This window comes from Oncorhynchus gorbuscha, linkage group LG10, assembly GCF_021184085.1.
Source record: "Oncorhynchus gorbuscha isolate QuinsamMale2020 ecotype Even-year linkage group LG10, OgorEven_v1.0, whole genome shotgun sequence".
NCBI classification, from domain to species: Eukaryota; Metazoa; Chordata; class Actinopteri; order Salmoniformes; family Salmonidae; genus Oncorhynchus; species Oncorhynchus gorbuscha.
In genome coordinates, this window is record NC_060182.1 from 50,499,922 (window position 1) to 50,513,070 (window position 13,149).

The window sequence follows — 13,149 nt, forward strand, 5'->3', positions numbered from 1 at the left end:
ATCTAGCATAGATTGTAGGACTGCAGGGGTGTTAAGCATATCCCAGTTTAGGTCACCTAACAGAACAAACTCTGAAGTTAGATGGGGGGCGTATCAATTCACAACTGGTGTCCAGGGCACGGCTGGGAGCTGAGGGGGGTCGGTAGCAGGCGGCAACAGTGAGAGACTTATTTCTGGAGAGAGTAATTTTTCAAATTAGTAGTTCGAACTGTTTGGGTATGGACCTGGAAAGTATGACATTACTTTGCAGGCTATCTCTGCAGTAGACTGCAACTCCTCCTCCTTTGGCAGTTCTATCTTGATGGAAAATGTTGTAGTTGGGTATGGAAATCTCAGAATTTTTGGTGGCCTTCCTGAGCCAGGATTCAGACACGGCAAAAAGCCGCTAGCAGTGGCTAATAATGACTAAATGGCTTGTAGCTAGTTAGCTGGTTAGCTTCTGGAGGTTCTTGAATGTGTTCAAAAAATTTAAAATAATAGCGATTTCGTATCACATTGGGTGAGGCAGGTTATCAGAAGGTATAATCAAATTAAAAATCGAAAAGAGATTGAATGTAAATATGGGTCCAGTGGGTGGTTGGGCTGGCTGGGGACGCGACGATTCAGACAGTTAGCAGGCCTGTGCTAACAAGCTAACAGTTAGTAGGCCGGGGCTAAACAAGCTAGCAGTTAGCAGACCGGGGCTGAACAAGCTAGCAGTTAGCAGGCCGAATTAGCAAGTAAGCAGATAGCAAGGGCTAGAAAGTTAGCCTTTGGGGGACGTCGCGATGGGGTTAAGTCTGTTTATGCCTCTTCATGCGGTGACATCGATAGACCGGTCGTGGGTCTGGATATTGTAGCCCAGGAGTATGCGTTGGTGGTAGCACAGGAGCTCTGGCCGGGCTAGCTTCAAGCAGTGGATGGAAACGCTAGCCAGGAGTAGTCATCCGGGGTTGCGGTTAGCTAGTTGTGAAGATCCAGATGAAAATGTTCTGTTTGCGGTGGGAATACCATGCTATTGTTTGAGAGTGCACAGTTATGTACTTAAAGTTATTAATAAACCAATTAGGCACATTTGGGCAGTTTTGATTTTAAAAAAGTGGTTGGAATAATACATTATGGCCGCTCTCGTATTTCAAAGATGATGGTGCAAAAAAATTAATTCATTTCACATTTCCACAAACTTCAAAGTGTTTCCTTTCAAATGGTATCAATAATACATATCCTTGCTTCAGGTCCTGAGCTACAGGCAGTTAGATTTGGGTATGTCATTTTAGGCGAAAATTGAAAGAATGGGGCGGATCCGTAAGAGTTTTTTTAAAGCATGAGTTTCACAAATCTTGTTCATTGCATCACTCATACAAATGTGGATTCTAATGAATAATTTATTTATGAAATTCTAAAGTAAGAATAAGCACAGCAAAAAGCTGACGGCAACATGGGACTTGAGTTTACAGCATTTTGTCCTTTAATGCCGTTAACTAGTCACGTGACAGGCTTACAGCTCATATGGTCATGTGATGAGGAACCGACACTAATATTATCCAGCAAACAACAATTCGAAAACAAAGTCGTTCCTTGCGTTGAGAGTCAACGAATGTAACCAAAATGAGGGTTCTGTAAGTATTTCAATTATAATTATCCACATTTGATTGTTTAGAATGGGACAATAACACCTGAAGTCCTTGTGGTTTTTGTTTCTAGCTAAAAGCATACATTGTTGACCTATTTTACATGAAGACCTTTGAGCTATAACGTTACTTCCTAAGCTATTCTAGATATTTTTGTTTTGTGCACGATTTCCACTGAGTTGTCGAGAATCTCTGCAGCCTTGCACAAGCAGTAAGGCAGATCCTTTGTTTAGTCCAGAGTTCAAACGTTTTCAGAATGTTGTACTTTAATTTACCAGATGTATAACGTTAATGCTTTCGCGCAATTTAAGACATTTATGAACTTTTTTCTCTGATATTTTGTTTTTAAACACCCTCTTTTAAATTTTTTTATTTTAGGTTGGCCTTCTGTGTCCTCATATGCAGTTCATTGATTTTGTGTGAACATCTTGAGGCTGATCAAGACATCTTGTGAGCAAACAACCCTGACATTGTACAGCTTTTGTAAATGAACTACTACAATGTGCGTTTTTTTTTTACCATCATTTGAAGCTACTTCACATAATGTATTTTCAGGATACCAGAAGACTGGACTCGTGTAGGCAGGATTGACCCCACAGAGAAGTTGGAGCTGACCTTTGCTTTGAGGCAGCAGAATGTGGATCAACTGGAACACCTGCTGCTACTGGTTTCGGACCCTGAGTCGGCACAATATGGTAGAAATAATTTCATGCTTACAACGGAAAACATTTTAGGCCATTAGATTTTGAACTTCCTGACTTTTATCCCCTCTGATAATGGATTTTGCATTACCATGTACTCCTTTACAGCACTGTCAATTTTGTCTTAGGCAAGCTTCTTACTCTAGAGGAAGTGGCCGCTTTAGTACGTCCATCCCAGCTGACCCAGAAAGTGGTTCGTCACTGGCTGCAGAGTCACGGGGTCACAGACTGCCAGACCATCCTCACTCAAGACTTCCTCCAATGCACCATGAACACGCAGTAAGGGCCTCTCAGCTTCCACTCTTCTGGGAAGGGTTTTCACTAGATGTTGGAACATTGCTGCGTGGACTTGTTTCCATTCATCCACGAGCATTAGTGAGGTTGGGTGATTAGGCCTGGTTCGCAGTCGGCATTCCAAATCATCCCAAAGGTGTTCGATGGTATTGAGGTTCAGGGCTCTGTGCAGGCCAGTCAAGTTCTTCTACACTGATCTTGACAAAACATGCTGAAACAGGAAAGGGCCTTCTCCAAACTGTTGCCACCAAGTTGGAAGATTTTTTTTTTTTTTACCTTTATTTATCTAGGCAAGTCAGTTAAGAACACATTCTTGTCATTGTATGCTGTAGCATTAAGATTTCCCTTCACTGGAACTAAGGGGCCTAGCCCGAACCATGATAAACAGCCCCAGACCACTATTCCTCCTCCACCAAACTTGACAGTTTGCACTATGAATTTGGGCAGGTAGCATTCGTGATTCATCACTCCAGTGTTTCCACTGCGGTGAGCTTTACACCACTCCAGCCAACGCTTGGCATTCGCATGGTGATCTGAGGCTTGTGTCCGGCTGCTCGGCCACGGAAACCCATTTCATGAACCACCCGACAAACAGTTTGGGCTGACGTTGCTTCCAGAGGCAGACTATTTTATGCGCTACACACTAAAGGACTCGGCGGTCCTGTTCTGTGAGCTTGTGCAGAAATTTGACGCGCTGGCTTGTTCGAAAGGTGGCATCCTGTGACTGTGCCAAGTTGAGTAACTGAGCTCTTCATTAAGGACATTCCACTGCCAATGTTTGTTTATGGAGATTGCATGGCTGTGTGCTTGATTTATACACCTGTCAGCAATGGTGTGGCTGAAATGGCTGCATCCACTCATTTTAAAGCTGTGTGTGTGTGTACATGAAGGCAGGGTAAAGTGACTAGGTATCAGGATTAATAATAATAAATAGAGTAGCAGCAACATAATGAGTGGAAAATGTGTATATCTTGTGAGTGTGCATAGTCAGTCCGGGTAACCATTTAATTAACTATTTAGCAGTCTTATGGCTTGGGGTAGAAGCTGTCTTGAAACCTGTTGGTCCGAGAGCCGACGCTCCAGTACACAGGCCCAGCACTCCATACAGATGCCACAGAGAGTGAGGCTTTCTACTTCTCCCGTTTCAGAGTGGCAGAGGCCCTGCTTCCAGGCATTGAGTTTCACCGCTACGTAAGAGATGGCATCTCCCTGGTGAGGTCATCATCTGCATACCACGTGCATGAGGATGTTCTCCAACATCTTGACTTTGGTGAGCAGCAATTTCATCTTGACCATTTCTTATCGACAGAAATGCTATTATCTTATAGCTTGTCTGGTAGTAGTATAACAACAAATAAGTTAAGAGTATGACAAACGATGTTATGGATGTGATTTGTTTTTTCACCCATAGTTGGCGGTGTTCACCGCTTTCCACCCAAGGGGCAGGACCTCAATGAAGTCTTGACAAAGAGGAGACGGTCTGGAGCGAAGTTTCATCTTGGAAACACACCCGCCACCCTCCGGTCTCGCTACAACCTGACCGCAGCGGACGTGGGTTCAGCTCAGAACAACAGTCAAGCCGTGGCTCAGGTATTTGGCCCCTTGTTACGTCAATACCAATGGGATAGCTGTGTCAGACGAGAACAGTTGATAGAAAATACAGGGGGCAAATGCTTTGCCTCATTCTAACAATGAACTTGCCTGTCTGGTATAATGGGAATCTAAAGGCTCAATTCAATTAGCACACTTTGCTCAGTAGCTCTCTTTCCCATTGTCAAGTAAACTGATCTTTGGTACTGTATATAAACCTACAACTACTGCCAGGTACCCCCCCCCCCCCCCACAGATATAGGGTGAAATTTGTATGGTGGATATGGTTTGTTTGAATTCCAGCATAATATTATATTAGCTATCATCTTATCTGTCCAGTTCTTGGAGCAGTTCTACCACCCTGCTGACCTGGCTGAGTTCATGACGCTGTTCGGACGTAGCTTCCAGCACCTGTCTAAGATTGACCGGGTGGTTGGTGTTCAGGGAGCAGGGAAGGCCGGTCTGGAGGCCAGCCTGGATGTAGAGTACATCATGAGCACAGGGGCCAACATACCTACATGGGTCTTCACCAATCCAGGTATACTAACAATGACAAACCAGAGTGTGAATGTAGCCTTAGTCACATGACAAGTGCAGAGGTTTATTTTAATTTGTATGTTCATCCTTTGGCAGACGTGACTTATAATAAGTTAATTGAACTAAGGAATTTGAGACGACCACATATCATTGTAGTAAGTAGGCTAAAACCTTTCCAGAAAAGCTAGCAATGGCCACAATGCTATTGAGATCAAATACCAAGTGGTATATATTTAGCCTCTTCCAACTATCTTTAGCTATGTCTCATATTGTACCAATCCAAAGTTTGGACACCTACTATTTCAAGGGTTTTTCTTTATTTGTACTATATTGTAGAATAATACTGAAGACATCAAAACTACGAGACGACACACATGGAATCATGTAGTAACCAAAAAAGTGTTTTAGATTCTCTACATTTGCCACCCTTTGCCTTGATGGCTTTGAACACTCTTGGCATTCTATCAACCAGCTTCACCTGGAAGTCTTTTCCAACAGTCCTGAAGGATTTCCCAAATATGCTTAGTACTTCTTGGCTGTTTTTCCTTCATTCTGCAGTCTCTCATCTCAAACTATCTTAATTGGGTTGAAGTCAGGTGATTGTGGAGGCCAGGCCACTCCTTCTTGGTCAATTAGCCCTTCCACAGCCTGGAGGTGTGTTGGGTCATTGTCCTGTTGAGAAACAAATGATAGTCCCACTAAGCGCAAACCAGATGAGATGGCGTATCGCTGCAGATTGCTGTGGTAGCCATGCTGGTTAAGTGTGCCTTATTCTAAATTAATCAGTGTCACCAGCAAAGCACCGTCACACCTCTTCCATGCTTCACGGGGGGAACCACACATGCAGAGATCATCTGTTCACCTAATCTGCATCTCACAGACATGGCGGTCAAAATCAAAAATATGACATTTGGACTGATCAGACCAAAGGACAGATTTCCACTGGTCTAATGTCCATTGTTCGTGTTTCTTGGCCCAAGCAAGTCTCTTCTTATTGGTGTCCGTTAGTAGTGGCTTCTTTGCATCAATTTGACCATGAAGGTCTGACTCACACAGTCTCCTCTGAACAGTTGATGTTGAAATGTGTCTGTTACTTGAACTCTATGAAGCATTTATTTGGGCTGCAATTTCTGTTGCTGGTAACTCTAATGAATTTATCCTTTGCAGCAGAGGTAACTCCGCGTCTTTCTTTCCTGTGGCGGTCTTCGAGAGCCAGTTTCATCATAGTGCTTGATGGTTTTGGCAACTGCACTTGAAGAAATTTTCAGAATTGACCGATCGTGTGTTAAAGTAATGATGAACTGTCGTTTCTCTTTTACTTATTTGAGCTGTTCTTGCCATAATATGGACTTGGTCTTTTACCAAATAGGGCTATCTTCTGTATATACCACCCCTACCTTGTCAGAACAACTGATTGGCTCAAACTCATTAAGAAGGAAAGAAATTTCACAAAGTAACTTTTAACAAGGCACACCTGTTAATTGAAATAGGTGACTACCTCCTGAAGCTGGTTGAAAGAAGAGTGCGCAAAGCTGCCATCCAGGCATGATGTGGCTACTAGAAATTCAAATCTAAACTATTTTGATTTAACACTTCAATTTTATTTTTTACATTATTTCATAGTTTTGATGTCTACACTATTATTTTACATTGTAGAAAATAGTCAAAATAAAGGAAGAACCCTGGAATGAGCAGGTGTGTCAACTTTTGACTGGTACCATATGTTTATACTAATATACCACTTTAGAATGAAGCAATGCATTGGGGTTGCACTCTTAGTACAGGTAGGTAGTATGGTGTTGATGTTGAAACAGCCTTTTTCTGATAGTGGTTTGATAATGGGACACTGCTTGACTGCTCATCAGGTCGGCATGAGACCCAGGAGCCATTCCTCCAGTGGATGTTGCTGCTCAGCAACATGACAGACATACCTTGGGTCCACACCATCAGCTACGGGGACGATGAGGACAGCTTGTCCTCCGCCTACATGATGCGCATCAACACTGAGTTCATGAAGGCTGGCGTACGGGGCATTTCTATACTGTTTGCCTCAGGTTAGTCTGTGCTAGCCTGGGCCCAAATCTGTTTATGCCAACACCAGTTGTCATTGTCACACATTTCATGTGACAATGACCAATGGTGTTGGCAAAAGCACACAACTAGTTCTGGAACCAGGCTAAGTCAGTGCCACAGTCAGTGCCACAAAATTTAAAAAATATTACTTGGAAGTGTTTTACGATCTTGATTGAGTAGTCAGTGACAGCGGATTTAATATGGTATAGACTATTTGAATAGTTCAAACTCAAGCAGGTGTTGTGGATGTTGTGTGAGGTGGCCTTGGTTTTTGTGGGGCTGCCATTTAGTTACTCTGGAAATGTGTGCGTAATATCAGATGAGTCAGGCAGGCCTATGAAACATGAACAAGTCACCATCTATAGTTGAGTAAATTGACGACTAAAATTGTGGACAACAGTTTTTTTTTATAATCCATAAATCATGAGTAAGTTAATTTCCTTGGCATTTGCTTTCATACTTGAACTGTCTTGCCTCAGGTGATAGTGGAGCTGGCTGCAGACACTTGACTAAAGGAGAGAATTCTTTCCGACCAAGCTTTCCTGCATCAAGGTGGGTCATTGCCACTGTCTAAATAAACTAATGGCACTTGTATTTTTGGGGGTATTTGATGTTTTATTTGAATCCATGAAGTATGAAAAGTGTTCAATCCAGGTGCGGGTTATAGGCATTGGGTTTTTAAAGGGAATTTCTCGATTGATTTCACATGTGCAGTGTTTAATGTCGCAACAGCATTTAAATGCAGCAGTGCAATGTGTGTGCTTCTGAGGCTCTAAACTAGTCAACAATAGTCTGTTTTGTAATCTGAAATCAATAAAATAAGAACCAGTGTCTTTGGTCTGTTTTCCTGTCCATACCCAAATCATCTGTTCTCTGAAGTTACGTTTATATGCTTTCAGCCCATACGTGACGACAGTGGGGGGAACTTCATTCAAGAATCCATTCAAAGTCACCTATGAGGTCACAGACTACATCAGTGGCGGCGGCTTCAGCAATGTTTTTAAGATGCCGGACTACCAGGTATTAAGAGCGTCTGTCTATACAGGACATAAAGCCACAGATACGGCCATAGGTTTTCCCAGATCTGTGCTTTTTAAAATTGATCTTTAGAATTTGAAAAACGATATGTTGTACGTAACTGAGTGAAAAGACTAACATGTATTCACTAACTATCAGATTAGGTACACAAAGGTTCTGTCAACAAATGAGGTCCTGTCTACTGGTAGAATTAGCCATCACTGATGCATAGTAAATGTGTGAAATATTTATTTCCGTATGGTTTATTTGGCTAGACTTATTCAATCATCTGATAGCCTGTCACTTTTTGCCACAGGTCGGTGCTGTGGAGGGTTATCTGAAAGCAGTGCCGGGTCTCCCTCCAAAGACTTACTTCAACACCAGTGGAAGGGCCTACCCAGACATAGCTGCTCTCTCAGACAACTACTGGGTGGTCACCGACAGGGTACCCATCCCCTGGGTGTCTGGTACTTCTGTAAGAAAATAGTATCTCATAGGGTGAATCTCAAAGTATATTTTGTTGATTCCTCATGTCCTCTCACAACCTCAACAGATTGGAGAAGATATGAGGTTCCTTCTCTCAAACCTCCAATATACTTTGAGAAGGAGGCAAAGTAAAAACTCAAGACTTTTTAGATTCACCTATAGATTTTTTTTCTTCTCTCACCTGCTTATCTCCCAAATATATAAGGTTTTCAATTATCTGAGAGAAATATTATATTTACATTTTAGTTATTTTAGACTCTTATCCAGAGCGATGTACAGGAGCAATTAGGGTTGTGCCTTGCTCAAGGGCACATCGACATGTTTCACCTAGTCGGCTCGGGGATTCGAACCAGCGACCTTTCGGTTACTGGCCCAATGCTCCTAACCATTAAGCTACCTGTCGACTCTTGGATCATATAATGCATTAACAATTAATATTTACTCGTGTTGTTCTTTAGGCCTCCACCCCTGTGGTTGGAGGAATCCTCTCTCTGATCAATGACCAGCGCTTTCTGAAAGGCCTGCCTTCTCTGGGCTTCCTCAATCCCCGCCTGTATCAGCTGCAGGGCCAGGGACTCTTTGATGTAAGTCACTGATCATTAGATATGGAAAAATAAGACTAGTTTCTTGTTGTGTATGGTAGTGTCATGTATTTATCTTTTGTGTATATTCACAGCAGTGGTGGAAAAAAATGACCCAATTGTCATACTTGAGTTAAAGTAAATATACTATAATCAAAACTGACTCAAGTGAAAGTCAACTGGTAAAATACTAGAGTAAAAGTATGTGGTTTAAAATATACTTAAGTATCAAAAAATAAATGTAATTTCCAAAATATCTTTATGTATTAATCACTTAACTCCAACCACACAGCATTTACTTATTGATAGCTAGTGGCACACTGTAACACTTAGACATATTTACAAATGAAGCAATTGTGTTTAGTGAGTCACCAGCTCAGAAGCAGTAGGGATGACCTAGGATGTTTTGATACGTGGTTGAATTTAACCATTTTCCTGTCCTACTAACTAAGCATTCAAAATGTACCTTTGGGTGTCAGGGAAAATGTATAGAGTAAAAAGTACATTATTTTCTTGAGGAATGTAAGTAAAGGAAAAGTTGTCAAACATAAATGGGAAAGTACAGATGCCCCCAAAACTACTTAAGTACTACTTTAAAGTATTTTTACTTAAGTACTTTACACCATCTGATTTGCAGCAATGGAGCATCTTGTGTCGCGGTCCTAGAGTACTGCAGGGGATCTGCAGCCAGATTAATGTATATCATTTTTTAATGTTACTAAAAACAGATTAAACTAAAAGTTTGAGAACCCCTGATTTAGTGTTTCCCAGTTTTCTATTCTGAACACCACCAAAAGATGGCAGTAGAGAAGAGTCATTGCATTTACTGACTGTTTTCTGTTCCTACCCCCAGGTGACTGATGGTTGTCACCTGAGCTGTCTGGACGAGAAGGTCCAGGGGCAGGGATTCTGCGCGGCACCGTCATGGGACCCAGTCACCGGATGGGGAACGCCCAACTACCCTGCTCTGCTGGCTGCCCTGGTGTTGGAGAAATGAACTCCTGGGGCTCTGTTCAGACAGTGGAAATGTAACGAAGCTAGTGTGTGGAACAAACCTTTGTAGAGTAAGGATTGTTGTGTCAGCTCTATATTTGTTACATTTCTAGCTGCAACATTCTGAACGTTTCACCTCAGAATACACCCCTGACACATTTGAAGTATTTCAGCTGCCTGCTTATATGGTGTCTAGCAATGTCCCTTTCCATTGTAAATTACACTGGACAGATTCTTCATTTTTAAATGGAAAATGCCATTTTGGTGTTTCTTTCGTCTCAGGTTGTTTGATACTTTTTGAAGGATGGACTAATATAATGTGGTCAGTGATGTAAAATGTACATTCATTTTCACAAGTTCATCAGTCAGCCATATGATTGTAACCAGATCAGGTGGGGTAATCAATGACAACGTAGGTCGACATAAAAAAAACCTGTGTATCTTGTTTTTGCATGCGTGCTCTGATAAATATTTCTGCTCAAAGGAGGTTAAAGTTAGGCCCATGCTTTACATTTATCTGAATCTTGGCCAGAGTTTTGTATGAGGAGAGAAGCAACATTTACCATTGCGTTACTGATTTAAAATATGTTCTGCTGTGGTTGCACACAGAGGCCGATACCAAATACTTACCAATTTTACTCTTGATGTGCTCATTGAACAAATTAATTCTGCTAATCTCTATCCACCAGAATTGTTGCACTTGTTTTTACTTTTTTAATAGATTTTGGGGGAAATGGTCCATGCAATGTATTAAAGACTGCATATGTCACATTAATTAACAAGCATGTTTACAATCAAAGTCTTTGCCTTTAGGAATTAAACTGTGTGTACGTGAAATTGTATCAGTAATAAGACTGAATAACCAACCACAAATGGATATAGGAACAGGATGATTATCCATGGGTCACTGTCCGAGTATCAAACTGCAGAGCAAAATCAGATGTGTGGCAGAGAAAGGAAAAAAATAGAAGTGGCATTCTGACCATTTATTGAAAAGTCATTGTACACAAAGTTAGTACACCATGTTGGTACTTATTGGGAACAGTCCTTACCAATAGGAAATGTCACAACAGATTAAATATTTTATTTTATCTGTACAACCTTAAAGGGGCGCTCTTGCAGGTACTGCATCAAGTTTTGGACATATGATATTCATCCATTTGATTCTTGACTATTCACTGTGTACTAAACATTAAGGACAGCTCTTTACATGACAGGCTGGCAAGGTGCATGCTATGATCCTTAATTGATGTCATTTGTTAAATCTACTTCAATCAGTGTAGATGAAGGGGAGGAGACAAGTTAAAGAAGGATTTTTAAGCCTTGAGACATGGATTGTGTATGTGGGCCATTCAGAGGGGGATTGGGAAAGACTAAGTGCCTTTGAGCAGGCTATGGTAGGTTCAACAGTTTGTTTCAAGAACTGCAACGCTGCTGGGTTTCTCATGTGTTTCAAGAATTGTCCACCATCCAAAGGACATCAGCATCTCTGGAATGCTTTCGACAGCTTGTAGTCCATGCCCCAACGAATTGACGCTGTTCTGAGGGCAAAAGGTATTCGTAATGTTTGGTGTACTCAATGTAACTTAAATGTGCTTAGTTAATCTGTCTTACTCTCAGAGGGGTATACTATGATTTGAAGCTAGATCTACTCAGGGTTTTCTAAAGCTAGCCAGCCTCACATTCTAGCTCAGGCTTCATCTGTACTACGATGGTAGATCTCGCTCGTCCGCCTGCTGCTGACTCTAGCAGACTCATAACTGCGCGTGCATGTGGCTAGACAAACGCTAAACTCTTTGAGGCAATGCTGAAACATCCAGCAATGGATAGTTACAGGGGAGAGGAATGAGCCAATCATAAACTGTGGATTATTAGGTGACTGGTTTGAGGGCCAGATTGGGAATTTAGCCAGGACACCCCTATTCTTTTTTTATTTTTAAGGGGTGGATCAGCTTAATATTGCGGAAAGAATATTACTTCCATCAATGTAATTGTCTGCATCATTTCCAATCCCCCACATATTGTTTGGGTAAATACACTTCTCAAAAAAATAAAGGGAACACAACACAATGTAACTCCAAGTCAATCACACCTCTGTGAAATCAAACTGTCCACTTAGGAAGCAACACTGATTGACAATAAATGTCACATGCTGTTGTGCAAATGGAATAGAAAACAGGTGGAAATTATAGGCAATTAGGAAGACACCCCAATAAAGGAGTGGTTCTGCAGGTGGCGACCACAGACCACTTCTCAGTTCCTATGCTTCCTGGCTAATGTTTTGGTCACTTTTGAATGCTGGTGGTGCTTTCACTCTAGTGGTAGCATGAGACTGAGTCTACAACCCACACAAGTGGCTCAGGTAGTGCAGCTCATCCAGGATGGCACATCAATGCGAGCTGTGGCAAGAAGGTTTGCGGTGTCTGTCAGCGTAGTGTCCAGAGCATGGAGGCACTACCAGGAGACAGGCCAGTACATCAGGAGACATGGAGGAGGCTGTAGGAGGGCAACAACCCAGCGGGAGGACCGCTACCTCCGCCTTTGTGCAAGGAGGAGCAGGAGGAGCACTGCCAGAGCCCTGCAAAATGTGCACGTGTCTGCTCAAATGGTCAGAAACAGACTCCGTGAGGGTGGTAATGAGGGCCCGACGTCCACAGGTGGGGGTTGTTCTTATAGCCTAACACCGTGTAGGACGTTTGGCATTTGCCAGAGAACACCAAAATTGGCAAATTCGCCACTGGCGCCCTGTGCTCTTCACAGATGAAAGCAGGTTCACACTGAGCACGTGACAGAGTCTGGAGACGCCTTGGAGAACGTTCTGCTGCCTGCAACATCCTCCAGCATGACCGGTTTGACAGTGGGTCAGTAATGGTGTGGGGTGGCATTTTTTGGGGGGGCCGCACAGCCCTCCATTGCTCGCCAGAGGTAGCCTGAGATGAGATCCTCAGACCCCTTGTCAGACCATATGCTGGTGCGGTTTGCCTTGGGTTCCTCCTAATGCAAGACAATGCTAGACCTCATGTGGCTGGAGTTTGTCAGCAGTTCCTGCAAGAGGAAGGCATTGATGCTATGGACTGGCCCGCCCGTTCCCCAGACCTGAATCCAATTGAGCACATCTGGGACATCATGTCTCGCTCCATCCACCAACGCCACGTTGCACCACAGACTGTCCAGAAGTTGGCGGAAGCTTTTGTCCAGGTCTGGGAGGAGACCCCTCCGGAAACCATCCACCACCTCATCAGGAGCATGCCCAGGCGTTGTAGGGAG

The 13,149-nt window shown here is 42.7% G+C and overlaps 1 protein-coding gene across 1 annotated transcript; it reads left to right on the top strand.

Annotated features, from left to right (window-relative positions):
- The first annotated feature begins 1,465 nt into the window (after positions 1–1,465).
- On the top strand, positions 1,466–10,719 carry tpp1 (tripeptidyl peptidase I). Its single transcript, XM_046366340.1, has 13 exons — positions 1,466–1,598; positions 1,989–2,060; positions 2,166–2,305; positions 2,440–2,590; positions 3,754–3,875; positions 4,017–4,195; positions 4,535–4,733; positions 6,598–6,786; positions 7,285–7,357; positions 7,705–7,825; positions 8,139–8,297; positions 8,767–8,892; positions 9,743–10,719. The coding sequence occupies exons 1-13, from the start codon at positions 1,588–1,590 to the stop codon at positions 9,884–9,886; spliced, it is 1,686 nt and encodes a 561-aa protein (XP_046222296.1). The 5' UTR covers positions 1,466–1,587; the 3' UTR covers positions 9,887–10,719.
- The last annotated feature ends 2,430 nt before the right edge of the window (positions 10,720–13,149 follow it).

Excerpts from the sequence above, each read along its gene's own strand:
- tpp1 (XM_046366340.1), top strand. Across the intron at positions 3,876-4,016 it reads TCTCCAACATCTTGACTTTG|TTGGCGGTGTTCACCGCTTT; the intron begins GTGAGCAGCAAT and ends TTTCACCCATAG. Across the intron at positions 6,787-7,284 it reads TTCTATACTGTTTGCCTCAG|GTGATAGTGGAGCTGGCTGC; the intron begins GTTAGTCTGTGC and ends GTCTTGCCTCAG.